This window comes from Leopardus geoffroyi, chromosome D2 (genome assembly GCF_018350155.1).
Source record: "Leopardus geoffroyi isolate Oge1 chromosome D2, O.geoffroyi_Oge1_pat1.0, whole genome shotgun sequence".
NCBI classification, from domain to species: domain Eukaryota; kingdom Metazoa; phylum Chordata; class Mammalia; order Carnivora; family Felidae; genus Leopardus; species Leopardus geoffroyi.
Genome location: NC_059334.1, coordinates 72,532,607 through 72,559,217, shown reverse-complemented (window position 1 = coordinate 72,559,217; position 26,611 = coordinate 72,532,607). Strand labels below are relative to the sequence as shown.

General features: G+C 33.1%; 1 protein-coding gene across 2 annotated transcripts in view; it reads right to left on the bottom strand.

Moving 5' to 3' along the window:
- Positions 1-26,611, bottom strand: part of ATRNL1 (attractin like 1) — a 784,731-nt gene that overhangs the window by 655,017 nt on the left and 103,103 nt on the right. For both annotated transcript variants that reach the window (XM_045439061.1, XM_045439062.1), the window contains exon 10: positions 1,802-1,956. In XM_045439061.1, coding sequence (XP_045295017.1) covers positions 1,802-1,956 — 155 coding nt within the window. The remainder of the gene's footprint in view (positions 1-1,801; positions 1,957-26,611) is intronic.

Sequence of the window (26,611 nt, the reverse complement as noted above, 5' to 3'; positions counted from 1 at the left end):
CAGCAAGTTACAAAAGCTATGCGTACCACTTGCTGCCTGCATGGCTTTGGGTAAATTCCCTTTTCTCTCATCTGCTTAATATTCTGGAAACCAATATATTAACACCTTGTTACAAAGTTACTAGAGAGGTTAAGATGTTGTGTGCAAAGCCCTTAGCATAGTATCTAATTCTTAGAAACACTTAACAAATAATTAGAATAATGATAATCTGATCTCTCTCCCTCTCTCTCTCTCTCCCCCTCTCTCCCTTTGTCTCTCCCACCTCTCTGAAACTAACACCTCTAATGTTTTTCACCTAGGTAAGCTGTTTTGATACATAAAATCTAAAATACAATAATCTTGAACAATATGGAAGAAATAAAAACAATTTCTCAATACGTCAGCTACAAAATAGCTCAACATTAATTTCTTCATTAAAGTAGAGACATTAGGTGAAAATTCCCTAAAGAATCTTCTTGAAAGTTTCAAAATGTCAATTCATAGATTTTAACAATAACAACAAAACTCTACACTTTTCTAGGATTTTTATTCGTAAAAGGGAAACAAACCATCTACTTCCAAGGAAATAAGCTTGCTGTCTCATCACCACAGCCGAAACAATATGTGGACGGTCCCAGCCTGGCAATGACAGATCATTTAATCCATTTTTCAGGATCTCAGCACTGATTTACAAGCCTTCTAAAAGCCAAGACGATCCAATTTTGATCATAAATCATCACTTCAAATTATTAGTCCAAAAAGGTAAATATTTAATTATTTAGAATCTAAAAATCCCAAAGGCAGTGGATTCTTTTTAATAATTAATCACAGAAAGATACACACATAGTTTAGAGTTAAAAAGCATGTTTATTTTTATCAGTAGGAATATCCTTCCAAATGCAAAGTATAAAATCAAATCTCATATTAATAGGTATAACTTCTTTATATGCCACCACTTGAAATAATTTTTCAAAGTAGACTATGTGTCTTTATGATCTTCAAGAGCAAAAGAAACCTCTTAAATCTATAAAATGTGTTATTCTTTGGTCTCTTAATTCATCAGAATGTTTCTTAATAGCTTAAAATTGGTTTATTACATTACACCACCAATTAAAAGAGCTCTGAACTACTGCTAAACATATTTTAAATATCAATTAGGCTTTATCTATAAAATGATACACAGAAAAGAAATGTTTTCACTATAATAGTCTACTGGGTAGCTAAATTTAGTATTTCAAAAAATACATTCATTTAATATTTAGAAATTGATAGGACTACGGATAGCATAATTAAAACCAAGTGAACTGTAAAAATGCACTGTATTTCTGGTTCTCTGGAAAAGATTCTTATTTAGATACTTTACTTTCATTCCTAGGTATGTTCTGGGTTTCCATCTTGTCCCCAGATCTTACTTCTTTAGCTCTATTGTGTCTATACTTCTATTGTCTTCCTACACCAAGTAACTATATCTGGTGTGTTTGATTTAAATGCATCTTTGCTCATACCCACTAACTCTAAAATGCTTGCATTCCTACTATTTGTAATTTATATAACTTGATAGTGCTCCATTATCTACCTATTATCAAACCTAACATGGCAACAATCAAACTCAACAGACTGATAAATTGCTCACATAGGGATACATTACACAAAAGCCTTCAAAAAGGATATTCAAACCTAGAATGTCTGTTCTCCTGGAATTTATCTCTGAATTTATCTCTAAAATGACATATACACATGCTGTTGATTAATATTATTTGAGAATCTCTACATGACAAATTGCTGATATTTCCTACTATGTACAATCCTAACAGATACATACCTATGTCATATGCCAGGAAATCGGCAGAAAAACATTTTGCACCGTTACTCAAGGAAGTGTCATTATGGGTATTTCCTCCAAAAATAAGCATAGCTCCATTGATAAGAACAGCTGAATGAAGATATCTGGCAAACCCACTTTCTTTCAAAATAGTCCTACAGGATAAAATTTAAAAATGTATTACACAGGATAAAAAGACCTCCCTGATTATATATATTATATAAAGGGTCTAACTTGCATAAAGAATTTTCCTTAGAATTGTGAAAATAACATGCTTTATTTTTTAATAACTCATAAATGGCCTCTAAATGTCAACATTTTTGAAGTATTTTGAGATGCACAGTATCTTAAAATGCTTTGAGGAAACAACAATATTAAACATAATTGTTCATGATTTTATAATAATGTATATTATGAACTTTTATTTCATTTATAAAAGTAGGAAACAAGTGTCCTTAAAACTAGAGGACCAAAGTACCACCAATTTTAAATACCAAAGTAAATAGAATGTTGAATATAGTAAATTTACTCTCAATTGTATTCAGTTAAAACTAGTAATTCATATGGATCTCATAATATATTATCTAAGTTCTTAAATATAACATGCATAAAAGTGCACATAAGTCTAAAATTCAATGAATTTTCACAAGATGAACACAACTAAGTAAACACTACTGAGATATATTTTTAAAAGAATATTACCACTATTCTGATTCTTTTGTGGCTCCACACAAATTTTAGGATTGTCTGTTATATTTGTATTTTTTTCTTTGTACTTTATAAAGTAAAATCATATACCTAGTACTCATTTGTGTGTACATTCCTTTGCTCGATTGAGATATATCCATATTGTTGTGTAAAATCACGTGTATTTTTAGAAACATTAAATTAATATAAATGTTCAAGGAAAAATTAACTAAGAGAAAGTACTATAAACATATGCTCACAATTATATTTCACTTTAATGTATCGCTGTATAATAAAGCTGCATGACATATGAGTCAATACTTTGTAAGTTTTCTAAAATAAAAAGCACTAGTACTAAAAAAGAATCAGAATGTAAACCTAGTACATATAGTATAGTAAGTAAGGTATAAATACTATATATATCTCAAAAACCTATAGCAATTAATGGCTAAAGAATATGGAGCTGACTTCCAGAATGGCAATATGAGAAGTTCCACAAACTGTATCGGAAAAGAACTATAATTGGCAAAAGTTACAAAAACGACATTTAAGTTCTCAGACAAATTTAGCAAAAAGGAAAACAAAAATTTTTTTTAGTTTATTTATTAAGCAATCTGTATACCCAACATGGCGCTTGAACTCACAACCCTGAGATCGAGCTGCATGCTCTTCCATTGGGTGAGCCAGGCACCCTACAGCCAATAAATATTTACTCAATTTCAGTATCTACTAAATTTCAGTAAGAACGGCAGCAGTCCATGATATTTGACCCATATCTGCTGTCATCCTTCCCTGTGTCTGCACCCTCCCTCTGCAGTTCAACGATAAATAAGTTGAACCCCAGGTGGGTAAAGATAATAACAGAGAGAGCTCCTTCTCCAGGCCATGGATATCTAACCAGGAACAGCAGGCAGACAATACTGCTCATGGCCCCCAGCTCTGGTGGTAGAAACTCCATTCAAGGAGAAGCAGGAGAGGTCTGAATGCTCATCCTCTTCCTAGCCCTCATTCGTTAGTGCAAGCTATACATCAGGCCTAGGAGGCTAAGAGGGCCAGTAACTCTTTACCCCACATCAGTCACAGGGCAGAAGTTACATGAAAGCTGAGAAGAGCAAAGGTCACCATCCCCATCCAGTGCCCTGCACATAACACAGTTATCACTCCAGAAAGGACAAGCCACTGACCCACCTACAATTCGAAAGTACTGGCACTGAGTCTCACCCTGCCCCACACCAGGGAGAGGCAGACTAAGAAAAAGAGTGCCACAGCTCTCTCAAGGGAACTGAGTTTATTTGTAACAAAAGGGGGGAAACTCCGAGCCTAAAGCGCACTCAAAAAAACAACGGAGGTTTTGGTCGTAAGCAACTGAGACAGCCAGCAGCTCCATGAGAACAATAAGCTCAAATGTAGAACAGACAGAAGTTCACCAGAGAGAAGCAGGGAAAAAGACAGCTAAGAAGAGCCCTACGAGGGTCAGAATCCCTAAGACTGGCCTCATAAAGACTGCCCCTGAAAAGGGATGGACACTGAATTCAAACAGACTATGAAGCAATTAATGCCCCGGGGCATTGTTGAGAATACTACAGCAATCAGTCAACAGTTAGTGGTGACAAGCAGGTGGGTGTAATACACTCAGCTCACCAGAGAGGTCAGAAGGAAAAGTCCAAGAGAACCCTGCTAAAACTACCATCACCCAGGGGTGATTTGGGGCACCCCAGGCTGCCTCCTGGGAGGAGCAGCATCAGAGGATCCACTGGAGGAAAAAAAAGACTTCACTGAAACAGTTCAGCAAAGTCACTAAACAAACAGCAGTTCCAGAAAAGGAGAAAAATCAGGACCCAGAGTTGCTATATTATGTAAAATGTTCAGCTTTCAGGAGAAATTATAACATGCGATGAAATAAGAAAGAGTAACCTATACACACAGAAAAATCAGGCAACAGAATTGCTTTTGAGGCCCCAGAAGTCCGATGAAGCAAAAGGCCTTCAAAGCAGCTATTACAAGTATGTTCAGTCTTAAAGACATGAAGATTTAAAGAAGTAAGGGAAAATATGGCAATGCCTTATCAAATATAAAACAACAAAGATACAGAAATCACCAAAAAGTTCAAAAGTGTAATAATTAAAATTTTTAAATTTATGGGAGAGGTAAATAGTAAATTTCAGCAAGCAGAAGAAAAAAAAATCACTGAGGTAGAAAGCAGGAAAAAGAGATTCAGCAATCTGAAGAACAGAGATGAAAATGAAGGGCCTGTAAGAAATGTGGAGTGCCATTAATGGCCACAACATGCATTTACTGAGAACACTAATGCAGAGGAGAGAGTGGTAAAAATTTTTCAGAAATAATGTCTGACAACTTCCCAAATTTGATGAAAAACACTAACATATACATCCAAAACACTCAGTGAAATCCAAGTAGGAAAAAAACACAGAAAGAACCACACTCAGACATAAAACAGTAAAAATGCTGAAGACCACAAAGAAAGAGAAAATCATAAAAGCAGCAAGAGGAAGATGATGCTTTTGCATACAAGACAAACCCAACAGGACATACAGCCAACTTGGGATTGGAAACGATAACATATGCAAACATATGCAGTGTGCTGAATGAAAAAAATGTGAAAAAACAGGACCTACGTAGGATGATGGAATAAGAGTTTTCTGACCTCATCCTCCCACAAAAGCAGATTTTTATCAGCTCATGTAGAGACAAGAGCACCTTTGTGGGAGCCCAGAAGTCCAGAGAGAAGTCTCAGGACCACTTAGAGCAAAACTTCCAAGAATAGGAGGACGAAAGAGAGTAAGAACAGTTTCATATTACCACATCACACCCCCCCCACCTCAAGGCAAAAACAGCACTCCCAAGAGAAACCCCTTCAACTTACAATTACTCCCACAGGAGCAATGACAGCATAGTATGTGTCTAGCTGCCACAGCCAAGTGGGATTATGTCCAACAAGACCACTTCTTTCTCACCCCATCCAGAACTATGAAAGGACTGGCAGAGGAAGAAAAAGGGCACTCACAGTGACTAGGGCACAAAACTCAGCAAAGAGCTAAGGTTTCTACTAATCACCTCATGAACTCTACCAAGAGGCCCATCCATGAACTTCTTATGATACATCACCTGCAAACATACCTCAAAGAGCACAGACATGTCCCCAGCGATCCATAATTCCCTCCCCCACGTGGCACACTTGAGCTTCTGCAGATGGCTCATGAGTACACACAGCTGGCTCAACCCTGTTGCACGGGAAGAAGATGCATAACCCTGAACACTTCAAGCACTGCCCAAGGGGAAAAAAATGGGAGGCCCTCAACACTGGGCTTGGTTTTGCAGATGGAGAAAATATAATATCCAAAATATATAAAAACTCATATAACTCAACAGAAAGAAGAAGAACAATCCAATTAAACAATAGACAAATGATGTTGAACAGACATTTTTCCAAAGAAAACACACAGACTGCCATCACATAAATGAAAAAGTGCTCAACATCCCTAATCATCATGGAAATGCAAATAAAGCCAAAATGAGATATCACTTCACACCTATTAGAATGGCTATAATCAAAAGATAAGAAATAATTGTTGCTGAGGCTGTGGAGTAAAAGGTGGGAAAGTAAATTGGAATAATCAACTGGAAAACTGTATAGAGCTTCCTCAAACAGTTAAAACCAGAACTACCAAGAGCTACCATATAATCCAGAATTCCCACTTCAGGGTGTATGTCCAAAGGAAATGAAATCAGTATCTCAAAGATATAGCTGCATTCTCATGGTCACTGAAGCCTTATTCATAGTAGCCAAGATATGGAAATAACCTAAGTGTCCACCAGTAAGTAAATGAAGAAACTGTAGTGTGTGTGTGTGTGTGTGTATATGTATATATATACATATATACACACACACACACACACACACACACACACACACACACACATACATAATGTTATTCAGCAATGAAAATATATACATATATTCAGCCTTTTAAAAGCAGGAAATCCTGCCATTTACAACAACATGGATGAATCTGGAGAATACTTTTTAATGTTTATTTATTTTTTGAGAGAGATAGAGAATATGAGCAGGAGAGGGCAGAGAGAAAGGAGACAGTGGCTTCAAAGTAGGCTCTGCACAGACAGCAGAGATCCTGATGTAGGGCTTGATTCTCAAACCACAGGATCATGACCTGAGCTGAAATGGGACACTTAACCAACTGAGCCACCCAGGTGCCCCTGAATCTGGAGAGTATTATGCCAGGTGAAATAAAGACAAATACTGCATGATCTCACCTATATGTGGAATCTAAAAAGAAGTCAAGCTCAAAAAAGCAGAGTAGACTGGTGGTTTACAAGAGCTGGGGGACCCGGGGGGGGGGGGGGGGCAGGGAGGGTCAAGATATAGGTCAAAGCATTCAATATTTCAGTTATGCAAGATAAATAAGCTCCGAAGATCTAATATACAGCATGGTTACTATAGTTAATAAGACTATATTGTATACTTGAAATTTGCTAAGACAGTGCATTGTAAGCATTCTTACCATACACACAAAAAACAGGAACTATGTAAGATGATGGTATGTTAATTAGCTTGACTATGATAATCATTTCACGTGTATATATATCTAAACATCACATATACACAATACATGATTTTTATCTGCCAATTATACCTCAAGAAATCTGGAAAACAATGTCAACCAAGAATCTTATATTTATAAAATTACCTCTCAAAAATGAACAGAATGAAGACATTACAAGATGAACAAAAATTAACACATTTTTGGGGAGAAAATCCTCCTTACAATATACTAAAGGAAGCTGTTCAGTTTTGGATCAGGTATATCAATCCAGAGTGCTAGAAAGGAAAAACAATCGTTATAAAACAACACATATACAAGTGCATTGCTGGACCTAAAACATATAGAAATGTAATATATTTGACAATAACAGCAAAGTGACAGAGGGAAGCAAAACTCTGTTGAAGAAAATGATGCCAAATAGTAATATAAATCAACAAGAACAAATGAAAAAGAAACACAGAAAAGTATTTAATAGCAAGTTTACATAAGAAATATATACTTGCTCTTCCTTATACTCTATCTCCTTGAGATACAAAAGTATATAAAATGAGTATATTTTTATACTTATATATTGTTGAGTTTGTAACATATATAGATTATGTATATACATATACACATATATATAGTTATACCACAAAAAAAAGATGAAAAAGAGAATAGAGTTATAAAAGAGAAACATTTTTATATTTCCCTGCAGTTGAGTTAGTAGAAGTCTGAAGTATATTCTGTTAAGATATATATGATAAGCCCTAAACCAACACTAAACAAGTAACTAAAATAATTATTTTAAAAACCATTAAATTAAAATGTTACACTAGAAAATATTTAATAGGAAGAGCAATAAAAAAGAGTAACAAAAGCATTATTATCTACAATAACAAATGAGATATTTAAGAAAGAGTAAAATGGCAGATAATTCAAATATATCAAAAATAACATTAAATTGAAGCTATTAAAATATACAAATAAAAGTCAGATTGTGAGACAGAATTAAAAAAAAAAAAACAGGTACCAACTATATGGTCTCTCCAAGAGACATACTTTAGATTGAAAGGTGCAAATATATTGAAAGAAAAAGGATAGAAAAATATTCTATGCAGACAATAAACATAAGAAAGCTGTAGTAGCTATAACATCAAACAAAACAGACATTAAAACAAAAACGTTCCTAGACTTCAATAGCAATATTTCATAGTGATAAAAGGACCATTCCATCACAAAGTTCTAGCAATTAGGAACACATATGACTTCACAACAGAACACCCCCAAAATAGGGCAAAATGGACATAATAGAAGAAACAGATAAGTCAATAATAACAGTAGCAACCTTCAATACTAACTTTCAAAAATGAATTGAACTATATGATAAACAAGGAAATACATCTGACTAGTACGAACCTTACAGACATATGAGGAACACCACAGCCAACACCACCAATATACATAGTTTTTGCAAGTACACATGTAACATTGTCTAAGACAGACTATATACTAGGTCATAAAATAAACCTCAATAAATTTTAAAAGATTAATATACAAAGTATGCCCTCTGACTACAATGGAATGAAATTAAAAATAAGTAACAGAAAGTTATTTGAGACACAATGACCAAATTATGGAAGTAGCACAAGTGTCCATTAACTGAAGAACGAATAAAGAAGATGTGGGGTGTAGTTGTGTGCATGCGTGCGTGCATGTGCGTGTGTGTGCGTATGATGGACTATTATTCAGCCATAGAAAAGAATGAAATCTTTCCATTTGCAATGACATGGATGGAGCTTGAAAGTACAATGCTAAGTGAAGTAAGTCAGTCAGAGAAAGGAAAATACCATATGATTTCACTCATATGTGGAATTTAAGAAACAAAACAAGCAGGGCACCTGGGTGGCTCAGTCAGTTGAGCGTCCAACTTCAGCTGACATGACCTCACGGTTCGTGAGTGCGTCTGACTCTGTGCTGATAGCTCGGAGCCTGAAGCCTGCTTCGGAGTTGTGTCTCCCTCTCTCTCTGCCCCTCCCTTATTCGTGCGCTCGCTCGCTCTCTCTCTCTCTCTCTCTCTTTCTCTCAAAAATAAATACTTAAAACATTAAAAAAAAACAAGCAAAGGAAAAAAAGAGAAACAAACCAAGAAAGACTCATCCTTTTTAATGTTTATTTGTCCATTTTGAAAGAGAGAATGTGAAAGCAGGGAAGAGGCAGAGAGAGAGGAGAGAGACAATCCCAACCAGGCTCCGTGCTGCTAACTGCAGCCCCAACGTGGGCTCAACCTCACAAACTAGGAGATCATGACCCAAGCCCAAACCAAGAGTTGGACACCTAACCAACTGAGCCACCAAGGTGCCCCAAGAAACAGACTATTAACTATAAAGAACAAACTGAGAACATACAGAGAATAAACAAACCAGAGGGGAGATGGATGGGGGGGATGAGTGAAATAGGTGATGGGGATGAAGGGGTGCACTTGTGATGAGCAGTGGGTGATGTATATAAGTTTTGAATCACTGTATTGTACACCTGAAACTAAAATTACACTGTATGTTAACTATAATGGAATTAAAATAATTAAAACAAAAAGAAAGTTATTTGAGAAAAATCATAAATATGTGGAAATGAAACACTCCAAAATAATAAGTGGGTCAAAGAAAAAATCATAAGCACATTAGAAAATACTTTGAGATGAATGAAAATGAAGACAAGACAAAGAAGACACCAAAAGCAATACTTTAGAGGGAAATCTATATTTGTAGACACATGTATTTAAAGAAAAAATGAGAATTCAATAGTTAAACTTATACCCTAAGAGACTGGATAAAAGGGCAAACAAAAAGCCCATAGCAAAAAAGAATTAAAAAAACAAATAAAGATTGGAACAGGAAAGAATATAATGTAGATTGGAAACACAATAGAGAGAATCAATGAAGCGAAAAGTTTTTTCTTTTAAAAGATCAAAAAATTGACAAACTCTTAGGTATACTAAACAAGAATAAAAAGAGAAAAACTCAAATTATTAAAATCAAGATAGTAAGAAGGCACATATCAATCTGACAGAAATAAGTCAGCCTGTAATCCAATACTAAACAACTACATACAAACAACAATATGAAATAAACAAAGTCCTAGGAAGATACAAACTACCCAAACTGAGATAAGAAACAGAAAATCTGAATAGACCTGTAACAAATAAAGAGACCAAGGAAATTTGAAAAAAAAAAGGTGGGGGAAGGCCTGATGGCTTCACTGGTGAATTCTAGCAAGTATTTAAAGAAGAATAATGTGAATTGTTCATAAATTTTTCAAAAATATAAAATAGGATGGTACACTACTCATCTCATTCTATGAGAAAGTAGGAATCTTATACCTAAACCAACAATATCACAAGAAAACTACAGACTAATATTCTCTTAGAAAAGAGACACAAAAATCCTAAACAAAATACTAGCAAATCAAAACCAGTAACATATAAAAAGAATTATACACCATGACCAAGTGGAGATTATCCCAAGAGTGCATAATTGGCTTGACATCTGAAAATCAATGTTAACACACAATATTAATAGAATACAGAAAAAAAACTAAATGATAATCTCAAAAGATACAGGAGAAGTTATTTACAAAATCTAACAGCCATGCATGATAACAGCAGTCAACAAAACAGGGATAGAAGGGAAATTCCTCAACCTGATAAAGGCCAAATGGTATTCCACCCCAAAAAATATATACACGTTTTAATCCTTAGAACGTATGAATGTTACCTTATTTGGAGAAAGTGTCTTTGCAAATGTATTAAATAAAGCATCTTGAGCAGAGGAGATCATTCCAGATTATGCAGCTAACCTTAATCCAATGACGTGTCCTTATAAAAGACACACAAAAAAAGAGGAGGTAATACAACTTGGAGGCAGACAATGGAACAATTCCTCCACAACTCCAGAAATACTGACAGCTACCAAAAACTGAAAGAGGAAAGGAATTTCCCTAGCACCTCTTGAGGGCGCATGCCTCTGTTCACACTTTGATTTTAGACTTCTGACCTCCAGATCCGTGAAAGAATACGTGTGTGTGTGTGTGTGTGTGTGCGCACGTGTGTGTATGTGTGTGTGTGTGTACTAATTTGTTATAGCAACCATAGAAATCTAATATAAATGATACCTATTTAAAAAAAAAAAGTAAGAGCAGCTGACATGATACTTAATGGTTAAAGGCTAAATGTTTTCCCCCTAAGATCAGAAACAAGACAAAGACGTCTGTTCTTGGCAATTCTATTCAACATTCTACTATACATTATAGAAAGGGAAATAGGCAAGAAAGTGAAATAAAAGGTATCCAAACTAGAAAGGAAGAAGTAAATCTCTTGCTAGTTGCAGATGACATGATCTTGTATACAGAAGTTTTAATGAATCCACAAAAAATTATTAGAAATAATACATGAGTTTAACAAATTTTTAGGGTAAAGGAAAAATATACAAAACTCAATTGAATTTCTGCACACTAGGAATGCAAAATTGTAAAATAAAAATAATCAAAACTCAATTTACCATGGTATCAAAAAGAATAAAATATTTAGGAATAAATTTAACAAAGTATAACACCTATACTGTAAAAACTAAAAACCAAAAACCTCTTTGATCTTGCCTGCAGCAACTTCTTACTCAACACGTCTGCGGAGGCAAGAGAAACAAAAGCAAAAATGAACTACTGGGACCTCATCAAAATAAAAAGCTTCTGCACAGCAAAGGAAACAATCAGCAAAACTAAAAGGCAACTGACAGAATGGAAGAAGATATTTGCAAACAACATATCAGATAAAGGGTCAGTATCCAAAATCTATAAAGAACTTATCAAACTCAACACCCAAAAAACAAATAATCCAGTGAAGAAATGGGCAAAAGACATGAATAGACACTTCTCCAAGGAAGACATCCAGATGGCCAGCCAACACATGAAAAAATGCTCAACATGACTCATCATCAGGGAAATACAAATCAAAACCACAATGAGATACAACCTTACACCTGTCAGAATGGCTAACATTAACAACTCAGGCAACAACAGATGTTGGCGAGGATGCAGAGAAAGAGGATCTCTTTTGCATTGTTGGTGGCAATGCAAGCTGGAGTGGCAATGCAAGCTGGAGTAGCCACTCTGGAAAACAGTATGGAGGTTCCTCAAAAAACTAAAAATAGAACCACCCGACAACCCACCAATTGCACTACTAGGCATTTATCTACGGGATACAGGTGTGCTGTTTTGAAGGGACACATGCACCTCCATGTTTATAGCAGCACTATCCACAATAGCCAAAGTATGGAAAGAGCCCAAATGTCCATCGATGGATGAATGGATAAAGAGGTGGTATATATATACAATGGAGTATATATACTCCAACAACAGAGTATTACTTGGCAATCAAAAAGAATGAAACCTTGCCATTTGCAACTATGTGGATAGAACTGAAGGGTATTATGCTAAGTGAAATTAGTCAGAGAAAGACAAAAATCATGTGACTTCACTCATGTAAGACTTTAAGAGACAAAACAGATGAACATAAGGTAAGGGGAGCAAAAATAATATAAAAACAGGGACGGGGACAAAACAGAAGAGACTCATAAATATGAAGAACAAACTGAGGGTTACTAGAGGAGTTGTGGGAGGGGGGATGGGCTAAATGGGTAAGGGGCATTAAGGAATCCCCTGAAATCAATGTTTCACTATATGCTAACTAATTTGGATGTAAATTTTAAAAAATTAAAAAATAAAATTAAAAAATAAACAAATAAAAATTAAAAAATGTTGAGGAAGGAAATTAAAGATGGCCTAAATAAATGGAAGGATAGCCTGTTTTTATGAATTGGGAAAAAAAATATTGTTAAGATAGTCATACTCTCCAAATTGGAGAAATTCATCTCCAAATTCATCTCACTCCCTATAAAAATCCCAGCTGGAGTTTTTGTTTTGTTTTGTTTAAAATTGACAGACTGATCTTAAAATTCATATGGAAATTCAAGGAACTATAATAGCCAATTGAAAGAAAAGGAAATTCAAATAAAGGAAAGAATACTTTCAAATAGTGCTGGGACAAGTGGACATCTACAAGGAGAAAAAAAAGCTCCTCTCTCACAATATAGACAATAATTAACTCAGGATGGATAAAAGGCCTAAATGTAAGAACTCAAATATAAAACTCTTAGAAGAAAACACAGAAGTAATTATTCCTGGAGTTGGGTTAGACAACAGATTCTTAGACATGACACCAAAAGTGTAAGTGACAAAATACACAATAAACTGGATGTCATGAAAATTAAAAAATTTTTGAGTTTCAAAGGACACTGTAAACTAAGTGAAAAATAACACACATAATGGGAGAAATATTTTCAATTCACATATTTAATAAAGGACTTACATGTAGAAAATATAAAGACTTCCTAACACAAAGTAAGTAATGGGAAAGGATCCTAATAGTCATTTCTCCAAGAGAGAAATGTAAATAGCCAATGAGCACATGAAAAGATGATCAATATGAATAGCTATTATAGCAACACAAATCAAAACTATAATGAGATACTACTACCCACAAGAGTAGCAGTAATCAAAATGCTTGACAATAACAAGTGTTGACAAGGATGAGGAGAAACTGGAATCCTCATACACTTCTGATGGGAATGTAAAATGGTGCACCCATTTTGGAAAACAGTCTGACAGTTCTTCAAAAGTTTAAACATAGAGTAACTATAGAGCTTGCAAATCCACTCCTAGATATATACCCAAGAGAAATGAAAAGCCTCTCCACAAAAACTTGTACACAAAGGTTCACAGAAGTATTATTAACAATAGCTAAAAAGCAGAAACAACCCAAATTTCCAACAGCTGATATATATACATAAATAAAATGTGGTATATCCATACAATGGAAAATATTTTGACAGAGAAAAGGAATTAAATACTGATTCATGTTACCTTATGAATAAACCTTGAGATCATGCTTTTTCTTATGCTTAAAGAAGTCCATTATAAAAAAAAAAAAAACTCACACACACATTTTGTGTCATCTCATTTATAGGCCCAGAAGACAAATTTATAGAAACAGAAAGAAGAATAGTGCTTACCTAAAGCTGTGATTTTGAGGGGAAATGAGGAGTCACTGATAATACGTATAGGGTTTCCTTTTGCAGGTATAAAATGGTTCTAAAATTGTGATGATTGGTCAACTCAGTGAATACACTAAAAGCCACTGAATTGTATACTTTATTTTTTTATGTTTATTTATTTAATTTGAGAGAGGGAGAGAGAGAGAGAGCATGAGCAGCGTGAGGACCAGAGAGGAGAGACAGAATCCCAAGCAGGCTCTGCACTGTCAGTGCAGAGACCAATATGGGGCTCAATCCCATGAAATCATGACCTAAGCTGAAATCATAAGTCAGACACTCAACTGACTGAGCCACCCAGGTGCCCCCAAACCATTGAACTGTTTACTTTAAGTGGGTGGATTTTATGGTATATGAATTACATGTCACTAAGGTTATATTCAAAGAAAATATTGGGGTTTTGTAATAAGTTACCAAAGATGGCTTCACCTAGAAATTTTGACTCCCATTCTCTCCTAAGCCTTTCTGGTTACAAAAGACATCTATAGATTTAAAATTATACCACTGTCAAATATAGAGGACTTTAAAGTTGCATGTTTTAAACAAATAGAGCATATTTTCCTTTTAAAAACTAGTGTTCTATCATTGCTTTTTACAAAATAAATACTATATAGTAAATAATAAAGGAAATACATGGATCAAGGAAAAAATATTCAGCTACCAGAGAGAAACTTAAGCTGAAAATAGTTTTAATATAATGATTAAGCAGATAGGATTTATCCACATATGCAAGGATGATTAAATATTTGAAGGTCAAGTGATGTAATCTATCCCATCAGTAGGATAAAGAATAATAATCCTTTGTTCATATCAACAGATACAGAAAAATAATTTGACGAAATCCAACATCGATTCATGATAAAAACTCTCAGCAAACTAAGAATAGAGGGGAACTTCCTCATCTTGATAGAGAACATCTTAAAAAAAAATCATTCTTAATGGTGAGAAACTAGATTCTTTCCTTCTAAGAAAAGTAACAAGACAAAACCACCCCTATTCAACACTGCACTGAAAGTTCTAGCCAATGCAATAAGATAAGAAAAGGAAATTAAAGATATACAAAATGGAAACAAATAAGACAGTCTGCTCACTGGTGACGTAATTATCTATGTAGAAAATCCCAAAGAATCAACGAGAAAATTCCTGGTATAGCAAGGTTGAGGATACAAAGTTAATAAATCAAAATCCATTACTTTCTTATATACCAGCAATGAACAATGAATACTTGATATTAAAGACACACATTATTCATATTAGCACCAACATAATAAAATTGGTATAAATCTAACAAAATATATATAAGAGCTATATGAGAAAAATTACAAAATTCCAATGAAAGAAATCAGAGTTATCTTTTGATATAGGTTTCTCATTGTCAGAAGGGATCTACAAATATGAAAGAGAGGAAAGCAAGAATAATGTGATGTTGTATCGCATCATTATGCAGTTTAGACAAACAGATGCATAGAGATACAGATGTACACATATTTCTATAAATAGATACAAATATGCACATTTGCATATTTCCTGGCTCTATCTTATGAGATTATCTGTAAATACATCAAAAAGCAATAAACAAGCCAGCGCCCTAATGTTGGCTTCTAAACAATATTCTTCACTAAAAAATGTGGATTCCTTGAGGAAATTACTTATTCCAGCAAGGAATTAACAAGATGTGCATGGAATTTTTTTGCATGTGTGCCAGAAAGTGGATGAGTGCACAAAGAACAATGGGGACATGTCTAAATGGGGACAGTAGCCACACTAAAAGAAGCTCATACAGCCCAAATCTGGGACAGTTTGAGCAACAAAATAGAGAAGAAGAGCAATAGATTATAAAACATTGGATAAAATAAAAATTGGTCAATTCATACAATTCTTTAGGTGAAGAAAAAATCGGGGAATTTAGAAGGAATAATAAAACAAGATATCACCATTCAGTAACCATGATAGTAATAACTTTCACACACGAATGTTCAGTGGATGCTAAAATTATTAGGTAAAAGTTTTTAATAAAAAACAGAATACTTACATAATCTAAAAGTATCTCTCCACAGGTGTTTATTAATTTACAAAGGAAAAACTGTGTCTTTACAGTTGAGAAAACTGGAACCATTTTAACCACTTTAACCAATATATAAAATTACCCTCTACAGGAATGTTCATAGCAGCCTCATTCATGATATCCTAAAGTGAAAACAACCCAAATGTACATCAACTCATGAGTGGATAAACAATATGTGCTATATTCATGCAATGAAATATTATTCAGCTATACAAAAGAGTGCAGTATTCAAACATATCACAGCATGGAGGAACTCTGAAAACATTATGCAAAGTAAAATAAACCAGACACAAAAAGCCACATATTGTATATTACCTTTATATGAATATCACAAATAGGCAGATCTAGAGACAGAAAGTAGATCAATGGTTTCTAAGAGATGAAAAGAGAGTGTTTAGGGAGGTATGTGATTTCTTCTGAGGTGACAGAAATACTCTGGTATTAGTAATGATGGTTGCAAAACATGAATACACCAAAAACCCTTAATTGTACATTTTTAAAATGGTTAAAATGGAAAATTTTATGGTATACAAATTATATCTCAATAAAAATTATTTTTCAAAAAAAACCTTAGAATGACACATTTTGGTGCCTGAAACTAATCCTAAGGAATCATCCCAAATTGGGTACATTCTTCAAAATAAAGACTGAAATTGTCCCAGATTTAAAAAGACTACAAAGGCATTACAACTAAACTCTGTGTTGGATATTGGATATGATCCTAAGTCAGGAAAGGATACCCAAACCTGGCAAAAAAGAACATCAAAATCTAAAAAGGACAGTATAAGAAGGGAAAACCACAGACAATTTCACATATGAACATAAATGCAAAATTTATTAAGAAAGCAAATTCAGCAATAACAAAGTGCTATCTTTTAATAAAAGATAATAGGTCAATTAGAAATGTTAAATAAAATCTACAAGTTAAATTAGTAAATTCCATTAATTTTATTTCCTTGTTTTTCAAGGAATGTCCTTGTTTTTCAGTAAATACATATAAAAATATTTAGGTTTAAAGATGCATCATGTCAGCAACTCACTCTTAGTTAAGAAAAAATAATAAATGATAGATAAATAGATGGATAGGTAGATAGTTGTAGACAGTGGTTAAAAATAATTAAAAGAAACATAATTACAGATGCTGCTGATATTAGAGAGTCTAAGAGAACATAATGAACACCATTATAACAATTTAACTGAAGACACTGATTTCTTGGATTAATTCCTGAAAATATATCTCATCAAAGCATATTCAAGAATAAAAACTTATTCAAGAATAAAAATACCATCTAAATAGGTTTATAATCATTACATATACTGAATTTTGTAGTTAAAATTATACACACAAAATTGTTTTTGAACACTTGACTTATAGATTATTACCATAAAATATTAAGGAAAAAATAGTTCCAGCCTTATAAATACTGTTTCAAAGTATTAAAAGGAACACTACTCAAATCATTTTACGAGCCCCACATAACCTTACCACAAAGAGCTGACAAGAATATTCAAGAAAACCACATGCAAATCTCACATATTAACATCAATAAAAAAATACTTATCAACATATTAGCAAACCAAAAAACAAGTAACACATTTTGACTAAATGAGACTTAACCCAAATTTGGGGTTAATTTTAGGTTAATAATAACATAATTAAAATAACTTCCCACAGTAAATTATTTAGCAGAAAAATCAGATAATAATCCCAAAAAAATACCTTTGAAAAATATCCATCCATTCATGACAAAATAAACCTTAGCAAACCAGAAAAAAAGGGATCTTTCTTAAAAACATCTACAAAACCCACAGTGAACATCATTCTTACTGAGAAACACCGAAAGTATTTCATCAAAGCTCAGAACTAATAATTTCTATTCAACACTGAACTAGAGGTTGCTGCTGAAATGATAAGGTAAGAAAAATAAAAAGCTGTAAGACCCAGAAAGGAAGAAACAAAACTACCATTATTTGTATATGATCTGGTCATTATAAAAAACTAAAAAAATCTATATATGTTATTAAAATACAGCAAGTTGTTAGACATAAAAGTAATATAAAAAAACTGCATCTCCATATATCAGCCCAAAAAGAAATGAAGAGATAATGTCCTGGTTGAATAGCGCCCCCTCAAAATTCATGTCCACATTGAACCTCGGAATGAGAACTTATTTGAAAATAGGGTCTTTGTAGATGTAATTATCTAAGTAAAATGAGGTCTCACAAGATTAGAGGGGGCCCTAAATCCAATGATTGATGTCCTTACAAGAAGGCCATGTGAAAACACATACACACACACACACAGGAAGAAGGTAATGTGAAGACAGAGGCAGAAATTAGACTGATGAGAGCAGTTACCACTAAAGAACACTTAAGATCTCCCATAGTTACCAGATTCTGGAAAAGGCAAGAAAGAATTCTTCCTCAGAATCTTTGGAGGAAGTGTGGCCCAGCTGGTACCATGATTTCAGACTTCTAGCCTACAGAATTGTGAGAGGATAAATTTCTGTTGTTGTTAGCCATCAAATTTGTGGTAATTTGTTATGCCAGCCTTAGAAAACTAACAGAGATATCATCTAAAAAAAGTATAAAAAATATCAAACACCTAACAATAATTCTATTAAAAAGTTATTACTATTACAGACCATTAAAGGAATGGACTTTTCATTTCTGGGACAACTGAATATCCATATTTTTTAAAAATGGATCGCTACCCAGTTGGATTAAAAACTAAATATGAGAGGCAAAACTACAAAATGTTGGTAGGAAATACAAAAAAAATTGAAGTAGGAAAGCATTTGTGCAAGACACAAAATACAACCCATAAAAGATTAATGATTTCCATATTAAAATTAAAAGTTCTATTCATCAAACAACATCATAAAAAGAGCAGAATGAAAATCCACCATCTGGGAGAGAACAGGTTTGCAAAGTATACAGCTAACAAAGGATTGATAGCAAGAAGAAGGATACACAAAACAACTAAAATGAAAAAATGGGCAGAAGAGTATATGGACAATAAACATGAAAAGATGTTCCACCTTATTAGTAATTAGGGAAATGCAAATTAAAACTAAGTGGGGACATCATGCCATACCCATCATATTGACCAAGTTTATTTTAAAAATCAAACAACACCGGGGCGCCTGGGTGGCTCAGTCGGTTGAGCGTCCGACTTCACCTCAGGTCATGATATCACGGTTCGTGGGTTCGAGCCCCGCGTCGGGCTCTGTGCTGACGGCCTGGAGCCTGCCTCAGAGCCTGGAGCCTGCTTGGGATTCTGTGTCTCCCTCTCTCTCTGCCCCACCCCCACTCGTGCTCTCTGTCTCTGTCTCTCAAAAATAAATAAATGTTAAAAATAAATTTTAGAAAAAAAAATCAAACAACACCAAATTTTGGAGAGACTGTAGAGGACTAGATATTTCCTTTCACGACTAGTGGGAATATAAATTAGTAAAATGATGTTGGAGTATAGTTGGGTAAAATCGAATATGATACTGCTTATGACCAAGCATTTATAATACTAAGGAATTAGCTCAGAGAAACCTATATATGAAACAAGAGAAGACTAAATAAGAACATATATAATTGTTCATAATACCAAAACTTGGTATATTCCAAATGCCATCCACAGAACAGAAAATATAAAAAGGATCTACATATATCTAGCACTGCGCTTCTAATCTCCCTCTACACCAAACCTACTTCTCCTCCAAAATTCATCATCTCCATTAATGACAACTCCATGCTTGCAGGTTGAGGCCAAAAGCCTAATTCATCTTTCACTTGTTCTCTCTTCCACTCTATTTCCAATCCCTTTGTCTATCCAATCTCTCTTGGCTCTACCTTGAAAATATATTCAGAATCCAACCAGCCCTCAAAACGAGCCTCCTTCATCCCAGATGCTATCACTTATTTCTTAGATTATTCTTAAATTATTCAGTGTTCCCAATTACCACCTGAAGGTCATCATCATTTCACCCAACCCATTATAAAATTACCCAGTCCAGCTATTCCAAATGATAAGCATATACCCATTTCAGGGTTTTTAAACTAGCTTTCAACTTGTTCCTCAGATTCTGGCATGGTTCCCTCCCTAACCTCTTTCAGGTCTGTACTCACATACGGTCTCTGTGATGTCTTCTCTTACTACCCTATTTAAATTCAGCAACCTAAAACTCCTTATCCTCTTTCATCATGCTTTCTGTTTCCTCCATAGCACTTATTACCATTTAAATACATTTTATTTCCATTTTTATTATCTACTCCCCCCTATTAAAATATATATCCAACACATTTGATTTTTTAAAAGGTGTCTGAGGAAAGCATACAATGCTTAACAATAGATGCAAAATTCAAAAACAGACAAACCAAATGAATGGTTTGCTTGCCAATACATATTTTTAAAAAAACACAGTGGAAAGCAAGGAAACAATTAACACAATATTATGAATAATGGTTATTGCTTTGGGGGATAATGAAAGGAATGCTATCATGGTGACACACACGAGGTCTTCTGGGAGTACTGCAATGTCGTCTTAGCTCAGGTAGACAAGATGTTTACTTCATCATTGTTCTAAAACTATCTGTGAATGCTTTCCAATAGTGTTTTGTCCATATGCAGTCTTTCCCAGTTTTTCAAAGAGCACTAGGAAAAAGATAAGTACTACACATCCCAAAATTACCTTAAAAAGTAGAGCTATAGAGATAAGTGTTTCTTCAAATTATCCATATGAGATTTTAACCATATTTTCCAAAATTCCAGATCCCATAACATATCATGATGTTTATAAAAACAATAATCTTTTTTGCCTACATATTTTGTTCATTTCAATAAATCTGCTCTATTACTTCTTTACACATCTGTGTATTTCCATCACTTCCCACATATTCACGAACCATAAAATTTTAAAATATCTGTCTCCCATCTTAAAATTATTCCCAACACAGTACTTGATACAGAGTCAACAATTTTTGTTGAAAAGATTTCAGACACTCATCATGCAGAGAAATAAGCCAGGGTGAAGACCATGAATATCATGTTTGTCAGTATTTACTAACATGTGTTAACTAACAACGTATTTATAAAATTGTCCTGCATCACTTTCCAAAACTTCTGATGGCTAAAATTTTAGTCAAATCACAAAAACTCAATAATTAATAAAATAGCTTTGAATACTTCAATGTAAAAATAACTCCCATTATATCAAATTTAAAAGAACTCATTTTATGTAACCAGATGTAGCATCATTATAAAAACACATTTTAAGTAAATGTAATTTCAAAGATTTTTTAAAGTACAGAATTAATATAGTACCACAGAAGCATTATCATTAGACTCACTACTTAACTTTATAATTTTTCTAGAAGTATAACTGAAATCTGTTTTCTTTCACTTGAAAAAAAATTACTTAGTGGATTGTTACAACTATAAATTGTAAATGATAATGTTTAATATGTTCCTATGTGTTAAAACTTATTGTGCCTTTTCACAGGTTAAAAGAACACAGCAGTAGAGGAAAGAACCTAAATAAAAGTCAAGAAAATCTGAGGCTTCCGCTATCACAAAAAAACCTCCTACTGTAAGCTCTACAAACATGTAAGTGCAAAGAACGTTATGAGATCTCTTATTTAACAAGGCTAAGAAATCAAGACCACAAGGGCTCTGGTACCCAAAATCATGACAGCAAAGCTGAAATCTCTTAAACGATAATACCAATTAATAAAACACCCTAACACTATAAAAGGAGTCTTTTTTGAGAAATGGGAATTCCTATAAATACAGGATGCTTGTTTTCTTATCCTTTAAATGTAAAAAAAAAAAAAAAAAAAAAAATTCAACTAGTCCTGAAGTAGGTGGGCAGCAGCAATGGCCTTGGGTGTCTCTGAACTTTTATGTCTCAATCCTTTTCTAACAATGGCAAAAAAATGTATTTTGGTAACTATACATTAAAACTCACCCTTCTTTCATTATTACAAATTATCATAAACCATTAGATTATAATAGTAAACCTGTGAGGTCAAATCACAGATTTCTATTTTTTAAATAAACTTTTATTAAGCACAAAATATATATATATCATACATATTATATATATTACACAAATTGTAAGGATATAGTTCAATGAATTATCACAAAGTGAACACATACGTGTAACCACTTTAGAAGCTTCCCTGTTGCTCATCCCAATCACTACTCCATTCTGCTTAGCCTAGACAAGACAATCCCTATCATAACTTCTAAAACCATAGATTAGTATTTCCTGGTGCTAAACTTCACTTAAATGGAAACATATCATATTCTTTTGATTCTGACTTCTTTTGGTCAACATTATTTTGGTGAGATACAACTGCATGGATGCACAGAGATGATTCTTTCATTTTCATTATTGCATGGCATTCCATTGTAAGAATATATCTTCTCCATTGGAAATGATGACAGTTCACTCGTTTCCGATTATTGATTATTACAAATAATGCTGTCATGAGTATCCTATATGACTATAGTGCAAACACATATGCATTTGTCGGATATATAACTAGAATAACTATTTCAACAGATTCATACATTCTATACATGAGTGTGAGTGTATTGAAATTTAGCATAAACTGTCAAAAGTTAGTGCCTCTACCAGTTTCGACACACTTGATATTAGCACTTTTATAAATTTTAGCCACTTAAGCGGATATGTGGTGGTACTTCAATGTTGTCTTGAATTGTTCTAGTGACTAATAAGGTTGAGCAAAATATGTATTTTGGCCATTTGAATATCCATTTTCGTGATGTACCCATTCAAGACTCTTATACATTTTCTATTATCTGACATTTTATTGATTCTTAGTACTTATCTACTTCTCTGACTTCTCTTTCAAGGAGCCAGTCCTTTTTGTTTGGTTTCATATGTTACAAATACCTCCCCCAATGCAACCTGCCTTTTCACCTTATTTTTAGATATTTTTAGATGTATATAGTTCAGTTTATCATTTCTCATTTACTAACAGTATCTAATTGTATCTTAAAAGTCTTTTTTGTCAATGATATAAAGATATTTGCCCGTGTCATCTTCTATAATCCTTATCATTTTACCTTCCATATTTAGATCTACCACTGATGTCAAACTGATTTTTGTGTCTGGTATAAAGTAGGGCCTGTTACTCATTTTTTCAATTGTATATCTTATTGGCCCACAATAATTTATCATAAAAACATCTCTGTAGTTCAACTTTCCTATAAATTAAATGTCCATAAATGTGTAGGTCTGCCTGTGGAATTCCTACTTGCCACATCGGTCTACTTCTTTATCTTTGCAACATTTAAATGCTATAGCTTCAAAATCAAGAGATTTGGTAGAGAAGTCTTCTAGCTCTGTCCTTCTTAGTTTGTTTCAGCTATGGTTGGTTGTTTGCACTTTCAGATAAATTTTAGAATATGCATGTCTATTTCTAAATACATATATATATATATATATATATATATATATATATATATATATATGGCTGTAATTTTGTTTGGGATTACATAAATTTACATATCAATTTGAGAAAACAGACATATCTACAATATTCGATTTTTCAATCAATTATAATATATCCTTTATTTATTTAAGTCTTATTTATTTCTCACAATAAGGTTTTATAATTTTTGTGTAAAGTTCCTGAATACATTTCACTGCATTTATTCTGTAGGTGTTAACGCTCTTATGGTAACATAAATTGTACTGCTTTTAAGTTACTGTTTTCAAATAACCAACTTTGTTAATTTTTTTAGCTATACAGATCATCTTCATCACGTTTTTTTTCTATTTCATTAATTTATATTCTTATCTCATATTCTCTTCCTTTTTCCTATCTTTATTTACTTTATCCTTCTTTTGGGATTAATCTGTCCTTTTTCAATTTCTCAAGATTATGTTTACAGCACTGATTTTCAGGCTTTTAAAAAATATTTTCTAATACATGCATTTAAAGTTATAAATGTCCCTCTTGGTGACACCATACACATTTTGATCTGTCATCATTCAGTACAAAATATTTTCTAATTTTTAGTATAGTTTCTTTAACCAATTAGTTTTAATAAATTTATTAGGGGTTTCTTAGTAACTTTTGTGTTCATTTCAATTACTTTGTAGGGTCTGAATTTTTTTTAATTTGTTAAGACTTACATTAAAACCCACCATATGGTATATTTTGGAAAATGTTCCATATGTACTTGAAAAATACTGTATATTCTGCAGTCATAAGATAATATGCTTTCAAATATCAAAGAACACAAATTTATTCATTCAGCTGTTGAAATCATATATATCTTTACTGTTTTTTGTGTTTTTGTTTTTTGTCTCCTTATGCTGAGTTACCAAGGTAAAGGCATTCAAAATATCTCAGTATGACTTGTCCCTTTATTCTGTCAAATTTTGCTTTATTTAACACAGTATTATAAAGTACATACAATTCACTGTTATATCTTCCAGGTAAATGCCTGATTTAAATTCTTATCTGTCTGATATTGATAAAGCTACACCAACTTTCTTTTGTTTACCAATTGTGTGTCTTTTTTCCATTCTTTTACTTTCAATTTTTCTAAATATTTGTATAGTTTGTATCTTTTCTATGCAGAGTGGGCTAGGTTTTGTTTTATACCAAGTCCAAAAATCCTTACCTTCTGGTTGAAATATTTAGTCTCTCACATTTAGTATAATTTGCAATATTTATTTCCTTACACTTATAGTGTAATTACTGACTTGCATTTAGTATAATATATAGAGTTAAATACATCATCCTCTTTCTTCCTTTATATGTGTCTCAACTGTACTTTGTTTTTTTCCATTCTTTTTTGTCTTCTTCCAAATCCAGTAACTAGTATTCTCATTTTCCCTGCTATTAGTTTGTTAAATACAAAGTTTTACTTTTATTTTTGTTACCTAATGATTACAATATAAATCTTTAGTTATTGTCTACTATAAATTAGTTCTTTTATCCATTCCCACTTATTACAAAAACCTCAATACTTTGAACACCACTTACCCTTCTCCCTCACTTATGTTTTGTTATTATCATGCATTTAAGTTTTTATATCCATTTAAGCCTCTATTTTGATTATAGTTTAATTTAATGAATAACCACTTCAATTTACTCTTAATTTCTCTATTCCTTCTAGTATCTGGGATCATTTTTCTTCTACTTCAATATCATTTCCTTTATTTAGTATTTCCTTTATTGCAGGAAAATGCTGTCAAGTTCTTTTGATTCTTGTTTTCCTGAAAATATCCTTATTTTGCTTTCATTTTTCAAGGAAATTTTACTGGGTGCAAAATTTTAGGCTGATGATTATCTTCTTTCAGCAATTTGAAGACACTGTGTCTTCTAGATTTCATTTTTTGAGTTAAGAAATCAGTTGTCAGTCTTAATATTGTTCCTTTAAAGAGAATATGAGTTTTTTTCCCCTTTGACTGCTTTTAAATTTCTCTTTATGTTTGGATTTTCATCAGTTTTACCGTGATATTTCTAAATATAAATTTCTTTGTAGCTATTCCCCTTAGTACTCATAGAATTTATTCTATTTGTGGCTTGATGTTCTTTATCACTTTTCTCAAAATTCTCAGTCATTAAGACTTTAAATAGTGCTATACATTATTTTCTCTTTTTCCTTCTCTTGACTCCAATTACATACATGTTAGATCATTTCTACAGGTCCCTTAAATTTCCTTCCTTAATATGGGTATTTCTTTCTAACCTATCTTCCATTTCATTAATTCCCTCCTCAGCTGTATCTAAGCTGTTGTCAAACCCATCTAAGGAATTCTTCATTCATTTAATATATTATTCATTTCTATAAACCCCATGTGATTCTTTAGTAAAAGTTTCTACTTGTCTCCTAATGTTTTCTACCTTTTATTTTAAAGTTTCTGTCTGAAAACAGCATTATCCTCTAGCTATGATACTAATGGCTGTTTCATATCTTGTCTTTTTCTAAACCTTATCATTTTTTTTTTATTTTGTCAGATATTGCATGTTGTTTTAAGAAATAATTTGAGGCTCTATACAATATTATCTTCCTCAAGAGAGGATTTACTTTTGTTCTGTCAGCTACTTAGTCTCTAGACAGGTCACCATAATCCAATGATTTAAAGTGGACTTATCCACTCTAGTAGGTTTAGAATTTCAGGGACAAAACCAAGTCTTTAAGTAGGTAGTAGAGCCCATCTTCCTTAGCACATTTGGAAATCCAATTTTGGTCCTCCATATTAATTGGCAAAAGCTCTGCTCAGTTTCTTAGACAGCTTTCTGAAGAGACAATAGATGCACAAAATCCCAATCTTACCTCCCTTCACATAGA